This window comes from Triturus cristatus, chromosome 11 (genome assembly GCF_964204655.1).
Source record: "Triturus cristatus chromosome 11, aTriCri1.1, whole genome shotgun sequence".
In the NCBI taxonomy this organism is placed as follows: Eukaryota; Metazoa; Chordata; class Amphibia; order Caudata; family Salamandridae; genus Triturus; species Triturus cristatus.
The window spans coordinates 371943993-371961320 of record NC_140594.1 but is presented as its reverse complement, the minus strand read 5'-3'; the positions used below and the strand labels follow the sequence as shown (position 1 = coordinate 371961320).

The following is a 17328-nucleotide window of genomic DNA, read 5'->3' as shown; positions in this document are numbered from 1 at the left end:
TCACTCCCTGGTTTTCTTATCTCAACCACATCCTTCTAAGTAGGTGAAGTGGCTAAACCTTTCGGACCCCAAAAAAGCCTTTCAATTTACATACAGCTGGGTGGATGACCAGATTTTGTATTGATTTTGTTGGTCCTAATAAAAGAAGGTGGGACCTTGTCCAGATGGATTGTCCTATGCATAAAACATTATATGCCGTGTGCAGGAAGGGCCCATTCTTAGCGGCTCTGACCCATCCCACGAGAGCTGGGGCTACCGGGGTGGTCTGGTATTAGACATATTCCTCCCTGCTACATGGGCATCTGTCCATATCTTCACCAGGCATTTCGGCCTCTGTTCTCAAGTCTGCAGAGAAGGTTTTCACCTGCTCCTTGCTGAAGGATTTGATGATATAAAGTCCAATTCTCAGACCCCTTTCCTTCGGGAGTTACTGCTTTGGTATCTGTTCAAAAGGTGAAGTATCTGCTCTTAGAGGCATCCATAAAAATAGCAAGTTGTTTACCTTTTAGTAATGCTCTTTCGAGGGGCTACTCTTTCTAACCTCATATTCCTCCCCATTCTTCCATCTTGCCTCTTCTATGGAGTGATCTTTTAGAATTCTAAAAAGAGCCCATCCTTAGGTTTACACTGTTAGGTTTACAGAATATTTTGGTTGTTCCATGTCTGAGGGCACAGCAGAGATTCAGGTAAAGAACTGATGTCCGTGTGCAGGGGTAGCACCTATCTAATGCTCCATGCCGTTACTGCCAGAGGCAGTGTGATGTCACCACGGAGTCCAATGGTGCCTCCTATTAGAGCTGAGTAGAAGTTTCTTGAAAAATTCTGGATCCAGTCTTGTGCCTTGGAGGAATTAAACAAGAATTAAAAATGCAATAGGTCTCGCCTTTGATTAAGTTAAAGCCATTTGCTTTGCTATACAATACCATTAGCAAAGCAAATGGCTTTAACTTAATCAAAGGCGAGACCTATTGCATTTTCAATGCTTGTTATGTTTTACAAATTAGGGATAGTGAGCAGTTGTTTCAAGAAGGCAGTTTACTAGGCAAGCTACTAGGTTTAAAAATTGCATTTTATGTATGTCCTTTTTGCCTGTTCTGTAATTCTCTGCTGAGGAGCGCTGTCATTCTGTGCGCTGGCTTGAAGTAAAATTGTAGTCCTTCTGTTTTTGTGAAATGTCCCGGTTTTTGGCTTTAAAATTCTGGTCACCCTATCCTTCTGGGGATGTGAGATGGCCCTTGCCCCAGGGGTCATGTTTGGCCCAGTTTTCCAGGCACCTCTCCCGGAGGGTTTCACGCCCCCTACCCCCAGGGGATGCCTCGGGCATGGTTTAGGTCACAGCCTGAGCTGCACCGCTCCCTGTTTTGGGAACGAATGGCTGAGTGTTGGTGGGGGCCCCTGGAGGGCTGGCAGTCACAGGGGGGGGCAGTCACAAGTCCAGAGTGACAACAGGGGGGAATTACGTCAGTTTTTGCTGTGTCCAGCTGTTCCGTTTACAGCCAGATGTCACCAAACGATGTAAGGATGTTATTGTGAAGCACATTTAGTGCTTTTTACCAATTGATGTTGTTTGATTTGAGAATAAACATGTTCTGACTACGCTCTCTCAAACATGTTCTCAGGTCGGGTGTCGTTGTTGGTACCTTGCCCTTGGGGCCACCAGGCTCAGAGGGGCTCCCTCCTACCAAGAGGGGCTTTAGACCCCAGGACGAGTGAAGCGTGGCTTCAATCTGCACTGGTTATAAAACAAGCGCCTACGAGGAGCCAAGCGCTATATGGGCTTCGCGTGGTTTTAACCAAGGTGCTTCCCACCAGGTTAAATTGGTGGTCCCGACCCAAGCTACATTGAAAAGCAGAGCACAAGGTTTGCAAAACATCCTCAAAACATGTGCGTCTTAATTGTCTTAATACTTCTTCGCCTCACCAACCGTTGTTTTCCCTCACTCCTCTTTTAACGCCCACCCTCCCAAAAAAGGAAAATTTGCTCTTATTTTTGCTCTGGCTCTTGTAAATGCATCTCTCTCAATATTGCTCCTCTCCCTTTAAGCTGCTTGTTTTTGCACCCCCTCTCTACATATATCTACAATCACAGTTTGCATCAGTCGGATCTTACTTGTAATGCTGTATGTTTCTCCTTTCACTCTCACTACATTGTACCCCTCATTTGACCACTAGATTTATTATCACTTTGTGCACTCTAGTACTCGTATGTAAAGCGCTATGACGCCACCTGGCCTTCTAGACACTATACAACAGTTTCTCAAAAAATACAATAATTAATAATTTACGACAGAGGAATACATTTGGTGCAACGTGACGACCTACATCTGACGTAAATGTAATTTGCGACAGTTTTTTTTTTTTTTTTTGCACGTGACCCTATCTCTCGTGTCTAAATTACGAAGTTTGTGGTAACAACAAAACTCCATCACGTCAAAAACCAATGGTATGTTGGGGCTGAAATGGAAGTCTACAAGTTGAAAAGAACAAGTTTAAACAAGCACACAGGCAACCGGAAGGTGAAGAAAAGAACAGACGAGGAACAAAGGAAACTCAAGCCGCTTTATGGGAGCGGGCTCGTTGCACCAGGGGGTTACAGTAAAACAATGCTCAGTGCTAACCAGGAGCTAAAACACGAATAAAGAGTGGAACTGAAAAAAAGGACTGAATATTTGCAATAACAGTAAAGAGTGAACATAACCAACTGTTATTGCAATCATTTAGCTGGCAAGCCGAGGGCCGGGTGCCACTGTGACACAGCAGATTCCTGGAAAGGACAGCACAAAGTCCACTTTGCCACGAGAGACCAGGAAGAAAGAAAGAAAGAAGGACTAGTGAAGCTGACACAAAGGGGGAGTTATTGAGTTTAATTGGGTGGAGGGTGGCCCATCCCCTGTGTGATTACAGTGGTCACAAAAGACACACCCCAGAAGTGTTGCCTTAAATTTCCAGATACCGTCCTCCGTGCGCATCGTACAGCAGAAGTGGGGGCTACAAACAGTGTGATCGCTGGCATCGAATGAGTCCATAAAACCACGCTGTTCCTGAAGGCATTAAAGCGGATTCTCTCACCTACTGTAACTAGTCTTTTCAGGACCTCAAACACTTAAAGCAGCTCGTCTGGCGGTTCAACTGCCCCACAAATGAGCACCGAGGTAGGTTAAAAAACATTGTCTGAAACCAGAACATGCCACTAGCGGGAACTTGCCCCAGATTCGTGCAAACCCTGTAGAAACCTGCCTGACTTCAGGACCCAATGGAATCCCAGATTTACTTGGCGCTAAAAGCAAACACTTGTGCACACACTCGGTGACAGGACCTTGTGGCGAGAATAACCTAAGCCCTCAGTGGAGCCCGGCATGGCTGAAGCCACATCATTGATCCGGGATGCTGGGAGAGGGCCAGCAGGGCGGTGCTGGGGGCTTTAAAGCACACACGTCCTTCCAGTTCGGATCCGGCACCGCTTTCACGGTTCATGTGTCACTACATACAACCCACCGAGGCACTTGGAGAACTTAAAACAACAAGAGCTTCCTGTGATGTTAGCCTGAGCACAACTGCACGTTCGCCCACGTTCCCAGGAGGCCGCTGAAGGTGGCTCCAATATTGGGGTTGGGATGCCTTCCCGGAAGCAGTTGGAGTTCACCAGGGCACAAGTCCTAAAAATAAACAAGCGTGGTCCCGAGAGGACAGCACGGCAGCCGGAGCATGGGCATTTCTTGTCTTTATGGGGCCATGTGTTTAAACACATGGCCCCATAAAGATAAGAAAGTGCTTTGCGACGGACGTGAAGTAGGCAAGCCAATCCGGCTCGCAGGCCAAAGGGTGTTAACCGAAAACCCTAATTTCCAATGGCAGGTCACCGTTTAGCATAAACTGTGGCGCCGGCCAATGGGAATGAGGGGCAGGGCTTCAAGCCATCTACTGAAACTCCTCATCGACAATAAATCTCGCAGAGCGAGCTGGGCGTGTGCGCAGCCACGCTGGGCGAGACCTAAAAAAGGTGAAATCTGAGGATCGATAGAGTATCAACCAAAAAGAGTGTTACCAAAGGTAAGTAACTTGTTCTTTGATACCAAATGTTACTATGAATTTTGTCTGATTCTACAGGGAAGCTGTTATGTCCAGTGTCACAAATCCCTTGCACAGTTCTTGCATCTTTTTCCTCTTTTGTTCAGTTTGGGCACTGTAGCCCGCTAAGTACTCAAATGCCATCAATTGTATCTCCTTCTGTAATTAATCTGCAAACTTCAAAATGGTATTTTATAAGGCACTTTCCCACAGAAAGAGAACAATGGTTGCCCCAGTTGTGACAGACTAGGGAAACGGGTACTTTGAAGACTGCTTTAATACCTTCGTTAGCACTGTAATTTCATCAGACCCTTTCTTCCATTTTTTTGGTGGTATTTAAAACAGTTTGCATGTTGTGAAATACAGTGATGCCATTTTTGACTGTCCTTCATAATGAATCCTTCCGAGCAATAGAGACCAAATAGGCAACAGGCAACCACAACTCTGGGAAATGTGAACGGTCCCCCCCCCCCTTCCTATGTCTTGTCTGAACTTCTGGTAATGGTTCCCTAATAATGGGAGGGGGTGGGATGGAGTTAAAAAATCTGCACCTATCCAATGGGGAAACACGATGCAAGTCACTTTATGTCCTTGTAAATATAATTAAATTCGGACTCGAGTGGTTTCTTATATCCATGTTTGTCTTGTTGCAGAGCGGACAGCTGAGGCAGATATGTGGCACTCCCTGCAGAGGACACCTCCAGCAGGTTTTTATTCCTATTACATTAACCCGGCCCGCTTTGCCACTCGGGCTGGCACACGTACTGAGGCTGGGGAATTCAGGCTGCCAGGAACCCCTATGGCAAGTGGATTCCTATGGGTTCTCAGCTGGCTCCAGAGGCGTTCGTCTCAAGGACCTCAGCAGAAGAAGAGCCTTCTCTCTCTACTCGCCAGCCACTGCAGTTACGTCACTGGACAGCGGGTCCGAAGGGCCCAGCAGATTGGGCAACTCTACAGCAACATCTACTCTGAACGGTCCCGCAAGAGTCTTTTCAGCTGCTTGTGGCGCAGGTTCCGTGGGCGTCAGGGTGGCGCCTGCAAGCTGATGGCTGCTCTGACTGGGGTCTTCATGTGGGAAGAGGAGAGAGTGAAGATGGAGGAGATTCAGAGGTAATGCTGTCAGTTTCTGCTGGGTCCAGTGGGACAGACCCACTTGCTATCCTTATACTCCATGTTAGGGCTAGGATGTGCCGGGGTTGATGGTCATTGGCTGAGATCAGTGATTCACTTATGAGGGCAAACTAGTTCTAGCTGTGGTTCATCATAGTGATAAATCTATGGACACTTGGATCCATATTTGTTGGAACAGGAGGTCATGCTTTTGGGAATGGAGACTGGTTATACTCTGGTCATTAATATACCTGTATTAGGCTACTGGAGTATGGTTGTGATCCAAGAGGAACACTACCAGTGCATTGATGGGTTGTATTAAATAGACGTTTTGTATAGCATTACCAGATGTAGCAGATATGCACACATTCTTATGGGTTTGCTCCTCTGTTTGCTCCTCTGTTCCTAAAGAATGGTCAGAGTGAGGTAATGCTTGGTTCAGGGGATGTTTTCATGAAGGGTCATGTGGGGTGGCAAAATGGTTGTATTGCAGGCGCCTTTGATCTACTTAGTCTTCCTCAGCCTGGGACCAGTTATGAAAATTGAGGAGTGCAAATAATTACAAGATACCAGATAAATAGGAAGCCACGTTGTTTAATAATTCAAATTAGTCGTGTAACATTCATTTTGTCTTTAGCTACACAATTTAACACTTAAAACCTGGCAATTACTGGTTTTGGGTGGAATGTGAAATCAGTCAAGTGGTCTCAGATGGGTCTTAGAGGATGTACTCTGCCCCGCCCTTCACAAAACCATCTCCCTATTTGCAAAACCTCCACAAATAATCACATCCACAGAATTGATTTCAAGTAGGTAATGGAATAGTAGAGTGCATTAATTTATCTTGCTTGTAAGGCATCCTCTCCATTCCTGGATGTTTGAAGTGCTAAAGGGAAGGCAATAACCTGTAAAATTCATTTTGGTGTCACCCTGAATGTAGTAACCATGTGCATGCTTCCATTATGGAGCGATAAAATGCTACTGTTACCTCTCTTGTGTGCACAAAGTAGCTTGCAGAAATCCTCTCAAAAAATTAAAGTGAAGATGTGAAGCACTAACCTAGCCGTACACAACTAATGAGTTTTGAAGGTTAATTCTTCTACAGAAATGTTCCTTATCGTAGCACCTCACTACCAGTTTAAAAAATGTGCAAAAGCTGACATTGCGTGTACTTTATGGTATCTTGTAAAATGCAGATACAATTGGAAGTTCTTTCCTTTATGTGTAAGCTTCAGTTTTCCAATCTAAACTTGCCTTTGGAGGTTCATTCTCCAGTTGGCACCTTACTAAAAGACTTCATTATCTCTATCATAGGAGCCCCGTTTTTAGGTCTCGCTGAGTCGGTGCGCATGCGCTGCTCGGGGAGACATTTTGTAGGTGAGTTTTCAAAGTGCTGCTGGCTGGCCTAGCGCTTGCGTTCACGCGAGCGTGCATGCGTGCATCCGCCAGCTTTCAGGCCCGCACCGCACATCACTCGCCAGCCTACTTTTGCCATCGCGCTCGCATCACTCGCGCGCGCATGTTAAAATTCCTTTCCTGCCCACTCACCAGCCTACTCGGCGCGCCCACCACTCGCGCGGCGCGCTTGTTTTCTTTCTTCTTTGCTCTCTACTGTCCTAACTTCTTTTCTCAGCTCCTTTCTTCCTCCCACCGCTCATTCATTCTGCATTTCCTTCCTGACTTATTTCTAATGCCTATATTGCCTACATTTCTTTGCCTTTGTCTCTTTCCTCCCCCCTTCTTTTTATTCTGTCCTTCGTTCCTTCCCTCTATCCATCTTTCACTAACTTCCATAACACTCTTGCCCCCCCCCCCCCCCCCATTATAGTACAACATCCTTTGTTCTCTGGAGGCAGAGAGTGTCTTTGCCCAGCTAGAACCAGTTCTCTCCACTCTGGTGCAGCTGCCCGGCAGGAGGTGGAGACAACAATGTCCAAGGCAGACCAGGCCCATTCAGGTGTGAAAAATCTCCTCACCCCCTACTCTGAATGCAGCCCGGGTCTATTCAGCCCACCCCTGACTCACCCTGGAAAGGCAGGAGACACCTCACTCCCCCTCCCCTCCTACCCCCTCCAGAGCCTGTCTGATCAGAATGCACTTCCCCAGCTCCTGTCACTCCACAGCCAAACGGTCAGTACACAAACCTAGCAGAGGCACACTGGATAGCTAAGCGAGAAAATGCCTGTTTTGTAATAGTGGTATTTTCAACCCCAGAATGTAAACATCATCCTTACTAAAAGATGCATCTTTAGATTCTGATTCAGGCATACTAAACTCCATTTTCCTATCTTGTTCCCATGGGCAGTTATGCTGATAAGATGTTATAAGCAAACTCCCCATTCTATCCGATGGGACAGATAGCCTTTCAATTGTGAAAAACTAAATCTGCAGTCTTTCACTATCAGGGCATGCCACACACCTCATGCATGAAGACGCACATCATGCACAGGCATGTCCTACCATTCACATACACTGCACCCTGCCCAAAAGGGTACCTTGGGCCTACCTTAGGGGTGACTCACATGTAAGAAACAGGAAGGTTAGGGCCTGGCAAGTGGGTTCACTTGCCAGGTCGATATGGCAGTACAAAACTGCAAACACACTGCAGTGGCAGGTCTGAGTTATATTTACAGGCTGCTCATGTGGGTGGCACAACCAGTGCTGCAAGCCCACTAAAAGCATTTGGGTTACAGGCCCGGGGTACACACAGTGCACTGTACTAGGGAATTAATAGTAAACCAAATTAGCCAATTATGGAAACACTAATCCATAACAACAAGTAACAGGGGGAGCACTTTTACTTTGGCACTGAACAGCAATGGCAAAATGCCTGGAGCATCTAGACCAGCAAAATGAAGTCCAACTCACAGGAGGCTAAGGCAAAAATACAGGGGAAGCCCACACCAAGGATGCCAGGTCTAACACCTGTTCTTTATCTGCTCACCAGAACTTGTGAGTAGGCCCTAAATATAGCTTGCCCTGATAAAATCCCCATTCACTTTAGTACCTTCATAAATCATATAAAAGCATAAATTAGAATCACAGGACACAATATAGCATGATTTCAAAGTTGGAAATTGTACAGTAGTTTTTCAAGAATAGCAGCCATCTTGGTATAGACTTGTCCTGATATACATATTAACTATCAAGTTCTTCCAAAATCCTCTATAAACAAAATAAAAAAATAAAAAATGGTATCCGATCATACTTGATCAATATATGTGGACCATGATCTGTTTTAAGATCATGTGACTGGTAGCTAGGGTAAGTGGCAAAACTTAATACAAGGTGTGGATCAACAAAAATAAAAACCCCGGATGCCTAACCCACATCCATATCCCAGCAAAACACACGTGATGGACCATGTATATATGTGTAATATGCAAATAGTTACGTCATTCAAGCCAAGCGAGCAATTCATGAAAGTGAAACCATATTATATGCTTAGTATAGAATTTTCATATCAGGTGAACTGAAGACACTCTAAATAAAACGCATTCAATTTTTTTTTTATTGAGGGCTAAGAACCTCTGCACTAAATAAGCTGCGGAAAGGAAGCTGTTGGATGTAATACACAAATTCCAGAAACACATCAGAATTAAATACCTTGGGGGTCAATGTATCAAAATTCAGAATAAATCTGAACTCCAATCTGCTTAATTGTGTCTCTCTATTACCTCCTTTAATATTGGATTCAGTTCTATCCAATACCAGGAACAGAAGTAAATGTTTTGAAAATGCCATTCCACAAAGTGTCTAGCCACCAGATATTGCCCATCATTGTGGTGAATTGCCTGTAGGTGCTCCAGGACCAGTTTCTTAGCCTTATTGATTGTGCTTCCTTCCTATATACATCGGTTTGCAGGGGCAAATCAAACCGTATACTCAATAATCAGAATTGGAGGTTAGAAACTTTCTGATCACAAACTCTATGGGTGTATCAGGAAAATAAGCTTGGACATACTAGACCTATTCTTACATGCCTTACACTGCTTACAGCAAAAAATACCAAAATCCTTACATATACCTTTGCTTGAACTTTGTCAGTAATCAGATTGCGTCTTGCGTTGTCCTGCAAAGATCTATTTTTTTTAAAATGTAATTTTAGGAACATACCTGACATATTTGTTTAAGATATCATCAGTATTCAAACTGTGCCAGTGCTTCTTGAGACTGTTGCCTACCATTTAGATTTATTGGAAAAGGTGGTGATAATTCTTACAGTGCCTTCCTCATTGGTCTCTTATATAATATCAAGATGTAATAAATCCTGTCTAGGGACCAGCTTAGCTTTTTCACTGGCCTTATTAATGGGCTTTTGGCTATATCCTGTCTTTCTGAAGCGTAACACCATATTGTTAAGTTTTGAATCCAAGGCCTCAGATGTACTACAATTCCTCTTAGCCCGTAAAAGCTCTCCATATGGGATACTGTAGATCATATTAGCAGGGTGTGCACTGGTTACATGAAGGAGACTTACCTGCTGTTTTCTTTTGAAACAACTTGGCCTCCATTTTATTACCGACCACTGTTATTTGTAAATCCAGAATTTCTGTACTGACTTTACTTGTATGAGCAGTAAACTGTCAATTCAAGTCATTCAAGCTATTGATGAAATCCACAGCAGACGTGTCGCTACCTCTCCATATTACACATATGTCATCAATAAACCTTGCCCAGAGCACTACTTGCCCTTCAGAGCCACTGATGTTACTGGCCAGCTGCTCCTCCCACCAGACCACGAACAAATTTGTTTAGCTAGCGGCAAAGCAGGTGCCCATCACAGTGCGCTGCGTTTGTCTGTAAAACTCATGTTTAAATTTCATGGTTATGGGTTACCAAAGATGAATATTCCTCAGATTTTTCACTATTAATAACTTTATGCCCATTTGATGAATTGCCACAAACATTTCCAGACCCATTCCTCTTTCTACATTGGCGCAGTATGGAAAGAATTGCAATGATTGGTGAAGGGGAGGTCCCAAAACATGTTTGGGTACCAATGCATTTTTCCATAGGCTTTGTACTCCTGCGTAGCGGCTAAACACCCAGTTGGATTTCGCTTAAATTTGGCAAGATTACACAATATGGTGTGCAGATGATCCTTTTGAGTACCACAGGTAAGTTGAGTAAGTATTTTTTAAGATACAAATCATTTTAACTTAGTGATATGTGTTGTGGTGGTGCTTTCTCGATATTTTGCGGACGTGCCACAATACACATTGATGACAAGTCATTAAGTGATTGGCTAATGACTGCCTGTACAAAAGTTAAAAGCATTCATGTTGTTTTTAGGTGCACTTTAGCTGTGTTCTGGGTATTGCCCTTAGATACAGGTAAGTATTAGATTTGATATGTTTCCCCTACCTATTGCCACTTTAATAATGTGGTACTAGGTAGGAAAAAAATCTTTAGAAGTTTCTATATATAAAACAAACAAATATGTACATAGTACTGAGGTGTACTGCCTCAGGAGTACCGTGGTACTTAAAATACATTTTACAAATATAGAAGACTATAGTGTATTTTCAACATCTTTAACACTTAAAATGTAACCCTTATAACTTTAACACTACTTACACTATCTACACCTACTACCAAAAATGTGAATATACACCTCATAATCTATATTCCTGGCACATTACATCTACATCAATTTTCCCACTTTCACACAATGTCTGTTTCAAGTACCACACTCCACTCTACACCACCCTGCTCTGACTCTTCACTCTACTGACACTCTGTGCCACTCATCTGCCACAGACTATATGCCAATTCACTCTATGCTAATCCTCTGCACGTCACTCCACTGTATGGCAAAACACTATATGGCACTCCACTCTACCACATTCCACTCTCCACCACTACACTGTAAACCACTCCACTGTATTCTATTACACTCTGTCACTCCGTTCTACGACACTGCACTTTACACCACTACATACCCCTCCACTATACTCCGTTCTCTGTATGCAACTGCACTCTGACACTACACTTTACGCAATCCAGTCTATGCCACTCCACTCTACACCAGTGCACTGTACGCTATTCCACTGTACACCACTTCAGTATAATCCACTTCACTCCACTGTAGGATATTACGGTCTACAACAGTCCACAGTATGCCACTCAAATGTACACCACTCCACTGTACGCTACTGCAGTCTGTGCTATTCCACTGTACAACACTTCACTCTACCATATGCCACACTGTTTAGCTAGGACACCACTCCAGTGTATGACACTCCACTCTATACTACTCCACTGTATGCTATTCCACTCTACACCACCACACTGTACCTTGATCCACTGTAAGTCACTCCACTGTACACGATTACCCTCTACCATACTACGCGCTAAGCCATTCCACTCTAAACTACTCTGCACTCTTCCACTCTATGCTACTCCATTGTACTCCACCCCAGTCTATGGCCCTCTTCACCGCTCTGCTGTCCGCTATTCCACTGTACGCAACTGCACTCTACTCCGCTTTACGCTATTCCACTGTAAGCCCCTCCACTGTATGGTATTCCACTGAACGCCACTCCACTGTACACTACTCCACCGTATGCCAATCCACTCGAAGGCAGTCCACTCTAAGCTTGTTCACTCTATGCTTTCCACTGTATGCCATGCCACTGTAAACCACTACACTGTACGCCACTGTAGTTTACAAGACTCCACCCCACGTTACTGTATTGCATGCACACCACTGTGTGCCTCTAGACTGTACACTATTCCATTGTAAAAGCAACAGTTGATAAACAGAATGCAGAACAATGTCATACATTCACCCCAGTACAGAGATCTGGGCCTAAAGCCATTGTTTATTTGCTCACCATGCCATTCCAGTTTGAACCTAGCCATATGCAAATCAGTCCTGACCCTGTGCCTCATGGGAACAGTCCAGCCCGAACTGCCAAGCCAGGTCCTCCCTGGACTGGAAACAAGCATCCTAGGACGGGTTTCGGGTATTCACCTCTCTTCAGCCAGGATAGCTTGATCACGGGACTCGCGTATGAGCATACCCGTCCCACTCGGGGTGACAAATGCAAAAAGAACTATTGATGGACAGAACGCAGAACAATGTCATACATTCACCCCAGTACAGAGATCTGGGCCTAAATCCATTGTTTATTTGCTCACCATGCCATTCCAGTTTGAACCTAGCCATATGCAAATCAGTCTTGACCCTGTGCCTCATGGGAACAGTCCAGCCCGAACTGCCAAGCCAGGTCCTCCCTGGACTGGAAACAAGCATCCTAGGACTGGTTTCGGGGGTTCACCCCTCTTCAGCCAGGATAGCTTGATTCCAGTGGCATGGAGAGCACGGGACTCACGTCTGAGCATACCCGTCCCACTCGGGGTGACAAATGCAAAAACAACAGTTGATGGACAGAATGCAGAACAATGTCATACATTCACCCCAGTACAGAGATCTGGGCCTTAATCCATCGTTTTTTTGCTCACCTTGCCATGCCAGTTTTAACCCAGCCATATGCAAATCAGTCTTGACCCTGTGCCTCATGGAAACAGTCAAGCGGCGAACTACCAAGTCCTTGCTGGCCTCCTGTCTAGCAAGCCACTGACAGATAATAACCCTATCTCTGCATTTTACTAATAGAAACACTCATTTTCTTTTCCCACTTAAATATGCAGTGTTAATTTAAATTTATGCTGTTCACTGGATTATGTGAGGAAGGTTATTTCTACGGTTTGTGAAAGTACCGTCAGCTGTTCCTTATTCGGAGAAAATCCTACACAGTCCCTATTTGTCCAGAGAGACCAACATACATGAAAATTAATTGTCAGTTTATGGTCATGTTATTTTTAAATAACGGTATTCGCTTAAATATAACAAAGGATTTAAAGCTGCAAGACTTGTGAGGTACACACACACATTTAATGCCCATCCTGACTTTTTCAAAAGTTTAGCTGTTAACCTATGCACATTAGATTAGAACTATTAGTTATTTTACAAGGAAAGCGAACAGTAAATGGTGGGCTAGGATTCCCTAAAATAAATGTGACCTCGCTCAATTATTTCTGTCCATATAAAAAATAAGAACAATTATCTCTCCTTACAAATAAAGGTTTGTTTTCTTTTTTCGGTTTATTAGTGTAATTTTACCAATACAATTGTAGTTTCGGTTTGTGTTGGCATGACTAGGCTGTATTTATGAAGAGTGCTTATTTATTTTGCTGTGCACGAGCTATACATGCTCATGTTTTAGTCCCTTTCAGAAAAAGAATTTAAATTTAAATGCAAGTTTAGGTCTGTGTTTGCTGAGCGTGTTTAATAACAGTTTCCTAGCTTCCTTCTCTTAGGAAGAAAAGCGTAGCAGTTCGTTATAATCGTGAAGCAGGTCTTTGTGCAATGTTTCATTTCATGTTTATTTCCAGTCCGCAGCTAAATCGTGTAAACACTTAACCAGTTACAATCATTAGTAGGCGATGGCTGATGATATGTAAACTAATATTCTAATTGGTTACCAAGCAAAGTAACATTTTAGTACAGACCATTTACGTAATATGCTATGAATTTGTGTGCTTCTGGGTTCTGAAAACATTTTAAAAAGACATGGTTTTGGGAGGAGGACCGATTTTAGTCCGGATTAGCTTGACCTTGAACAGAGGAAAATGTTATACTACTCTTATGAGTCGAGTATGCCAATTCCCCTACCTAAGTAATGTTTGCGTTTTGTAATGATGAATTTGGCTTTTGAATAAATCTTTCAACGAGATTAGTGTCTCGAGTCATTCATTAGTTCATGAATGTGCATGATTAATTGGCTGTTTACTTTCAAGAACTCTTCCCTGCAATTGACGGCTGAATTACTTAAGGTCACATCAGTAGGTTGAGCGCTCCAGCCCACAGCTCCCTCTTTTCTTTCAGTCCTGTTTTCTTGGCAGTCTCTCCCATTATTCTTCCATTTAGCTTGCAGCCTACTCAGTTTTCGAAATAGAAGGGCTTCTTTCTATTAGGCTCTTTTCGTGAAACACTGACCATACTGGCTAAATTATGTAGTATTTTTGTATCCCATATTTTGAATGCTCACATTTCTCTGCCTGCTTCCTAGTGCTAGAATGCCCAGTTTTGTCTAAATGTGCTGTGACAGGCTGAAGGCTTAAATTGAATCCTCACTCAGAATGATTAGAATTGAATGCCCACTTTGAATAATGGTTCTCTCACACCTTCCTTAATAGTGCTGTCACTTTCCTACTAGAGGGAGAGACCACTTACTTTCACTTTCTTGTGCCTGTCAGTGCATGCCTTGTCAGTGCTTATTGTGCTCTTGAGCTAATTTCTCTGATTAATTGGGTCTCTAAATCACGTGATCTTTTTCCATGAGAACTGATTCTTCCTTGAACTACAGTGTTACGGGTCCTATCTGTATTTGCATCGCAAGCAGAATAACTAGTCTATTCCATATGATGTTGATAAACATGCATATTCTTCTATTGGCGTACATGGTTCTGAGATATCATTGTTTTACTGTCTGGAACAGTCTAATGAGCACGAGGGGAGCCATGCTTTCTGTTGAGTTCCCAATAGTTTGAACAAGCAGGACAGTGGCTTATACACACACATGAGACTGTCCTTATGATCCACAGTCCCAAAAACTATTATTTATATATAACATTTGGTATTTCAACGTTCTGCTTATCCACTTAATTGCAATGTGGAACATTTACTTCCTTGCAAAGTAAAGCGCTTGAAAATAGTACGATATTCCATCTGTATATTTAGTCAAAGCAATTATGCTAAAATGTGTACTTCAGTAAGTAACCCGTATGCATGCCTGTGATATAGGGTTTCCTTGTGACTTGAAGATGTTTTACCTGGCACATTGCTACTTAAAACATATGATTCTCTCTAAATGTTTCTTTGTAATTTTGGTGTGTTTTCTACTATAATGGAAAATAAATGCACGCACAATAATCCATTTTGCCTTTACTTCATACAAATTATCATACACGTTTCACTTATCCAAAGGTATTGTATTTTACTGTAATTGTGTTTTCTACTTACCCTGTTACATAGGCCATATTTCATTGTTTTTTTTGTACACTTGAATTGTCAATATTATTATTTATCAACCCCTTTATCAATAATAATCTTGATAAATCAGATTACACAGTGAAAAACCTTGACAAGGTGTCTAGACAGTTGAAAATTCCCATTTCCACTCTCAGCTGCTTCTATCTGGTTAGTGACTGATTTAACACAAAGAGTACGGTATGTTTTGATGAAAAGTAATTCTACTACTTTTTTTTAGGTCAAAGCCTGCGCTGTCTACTTTTTTCTAAAGACATCATGGGCTTCCCTGGGAATGCATTCCGCCCATTGCTTATCCTTGGCTTTGTGGTTTGTAACTCACATTTGCTTGCTTTGTATTTGTTGGCCTTATTTGTTTTAGGCTGTCCAGCTTGAAGTCGTCCTTTCCGTTGCCCAAACTCTATTCATGTTATTCTTCCACCAGTACTGGATTTCTATAAACAGGCTGTTAGACCTGTCAGCCCTTTGGGTGGTCCCTCCTCATCATTATTTATTTTGTCCCACTTTTGCCTCAAACCCAGTTTGAATTTTTCCTTTTTGGGAACCACCAGACTTTTTCGTGTTGCTGCAGATTCAGGGAGCCATTTTAGCTACCCCTGAAACTTCTGTCTGAGGGCCTGAAGCACAAAATGGTGGCCACCGGTGACATCACCAGCATCCACTGGAACCTACCAGCACCTTCCAGAACATTCCAGGAGATTCCAGAACTCTGTGACAGTTGGAGACCGTTTAGAATGTTGGGAGGATAAGAGAGGCAGTTGGCAGTTGGAGCTGGCAGTTGGCACCTGACTGGTGAAGAGAGAGGAGCACAACAGTGAAGGAGGAAGGAGTGAAGCAGCAGGGGTGGAAACTTGTGCCTGGAGTGGGGTCCATAAACCCACCCTTGATACTTGTCCCTACTGATGGATCCCAGCCTATAGCCCTGTGTGGGAAGAAGACAGAAGAAAACCATCCTAAGGACCTGGACAGCAGGAACAGGCCTTAGAACCAAGAAAGCAGCAAGATCCTGACCTGGAAACTGGTTTCCCTGGAGTCCGGCGTCGAGTAGCCTAAGACCTGGAGCCCGAGGTGGAGAAGCGGCGCTGACTGAAGTAGCAGACGTCGTACCCGGAGCCGCCTGAGGTCGTGAGAGGGCGCCGACGGGGGTCGAGAGGAATACCAGAGGTCGAGGAGGAAGTGAACCGAGGTCGAGCGAGCGGCGTCATCGGAGGAGTGAAGTCCGCCCTCCGGAGTCGTCGGAGACCGAGGTAGAGGAGCACCGGAGGTCGGGAGTGAGGATCGCACTCCGGAGTCGCCCGGAACCTGTGAGGAGGAGCACCGGAGGTCGGGGGTGAGGATCGCACCCCGGAGTCGCCGGAAGTCGACATCGAGGCCAGGCCGGCTGACGTCATCGGAGCCGAGAGCGCCATCGGACCGGAGCCGCCCGAAGTCGACATCGTGAAGAGACTGCCCGACGCCGTCGAATCGGAGGTCGAGATCGAACCGAGGCCACCGACATCGGACCGGAACCGCCTACCGGCGTCGTCAAAGAACTGACATTGTGCCGAGGCCGCCGAGACCGACCCGGAACCGCCTCACGGCGTCGACACGACTCCAGCGGCGTCGGAACATCAGAAAAAGGGCAGTAAGTGGAGTAGAGGGCGCCTAAGGCCCTGTGGAGACCTGAGAGACTGCTCTAAGGGGCTAGGGAGGTGCTGAAACCAACCTGACTGTGCCTGGGGTGAACTGGGACTAACCTAGAGAGGTGGTGTGGAGAGGAAAGCCAGGGCATTGGTATTTCCCCCCTTTGATCTACCTCAGTTTAGGCCTCAGCCTTGTCCCAGCCAGGGAGTAGCCTCCCCCCTCAAGCCTTCCACAACCCTACAAGCTGTGCCTGGGCCAAATCAGCCCTTAAGAAGTGAAGTGTCATCTGATTATATGAGGGGTGCTGTATACTTGTAATTATTTATTGGGGATACGGTATTTATTGAATTTTTATCTATTTATTGCTGCACTATATTTATAGGTCCACAGGACTGGATGGTGTACAATATTTATTGGTACAGTATTTATTGCCTCAAAGTATTTAATTGTCTGTATATATTGCACTT

At 44.3% G+C, this 17328-nt stretch overlaps 1 protein-coding gene across 1 annotated transcript in view; it reads left to right on the top strand.

The window, feature by feature from the left end:
* STARD7 (StAR related lipid transfer domain containing 7) overlaps positions 1-17328 on the top strand; it is a 153200-nt gene that overhangs the window by 23897 nt on the left and 111975 nt on the right. The window contains exon 2 of the mRNA XM_085634295.1: positions 4722-5178. Within this exon, the coding sequence (XP_085490421.1) occupies positions 4742-5178 (437 nt within the window). The 5' untranslated portion in view covers positions 4722-4741. The remainder of the gene's footprint in view (positions 1-4721; positions 5179-17328) is intronic.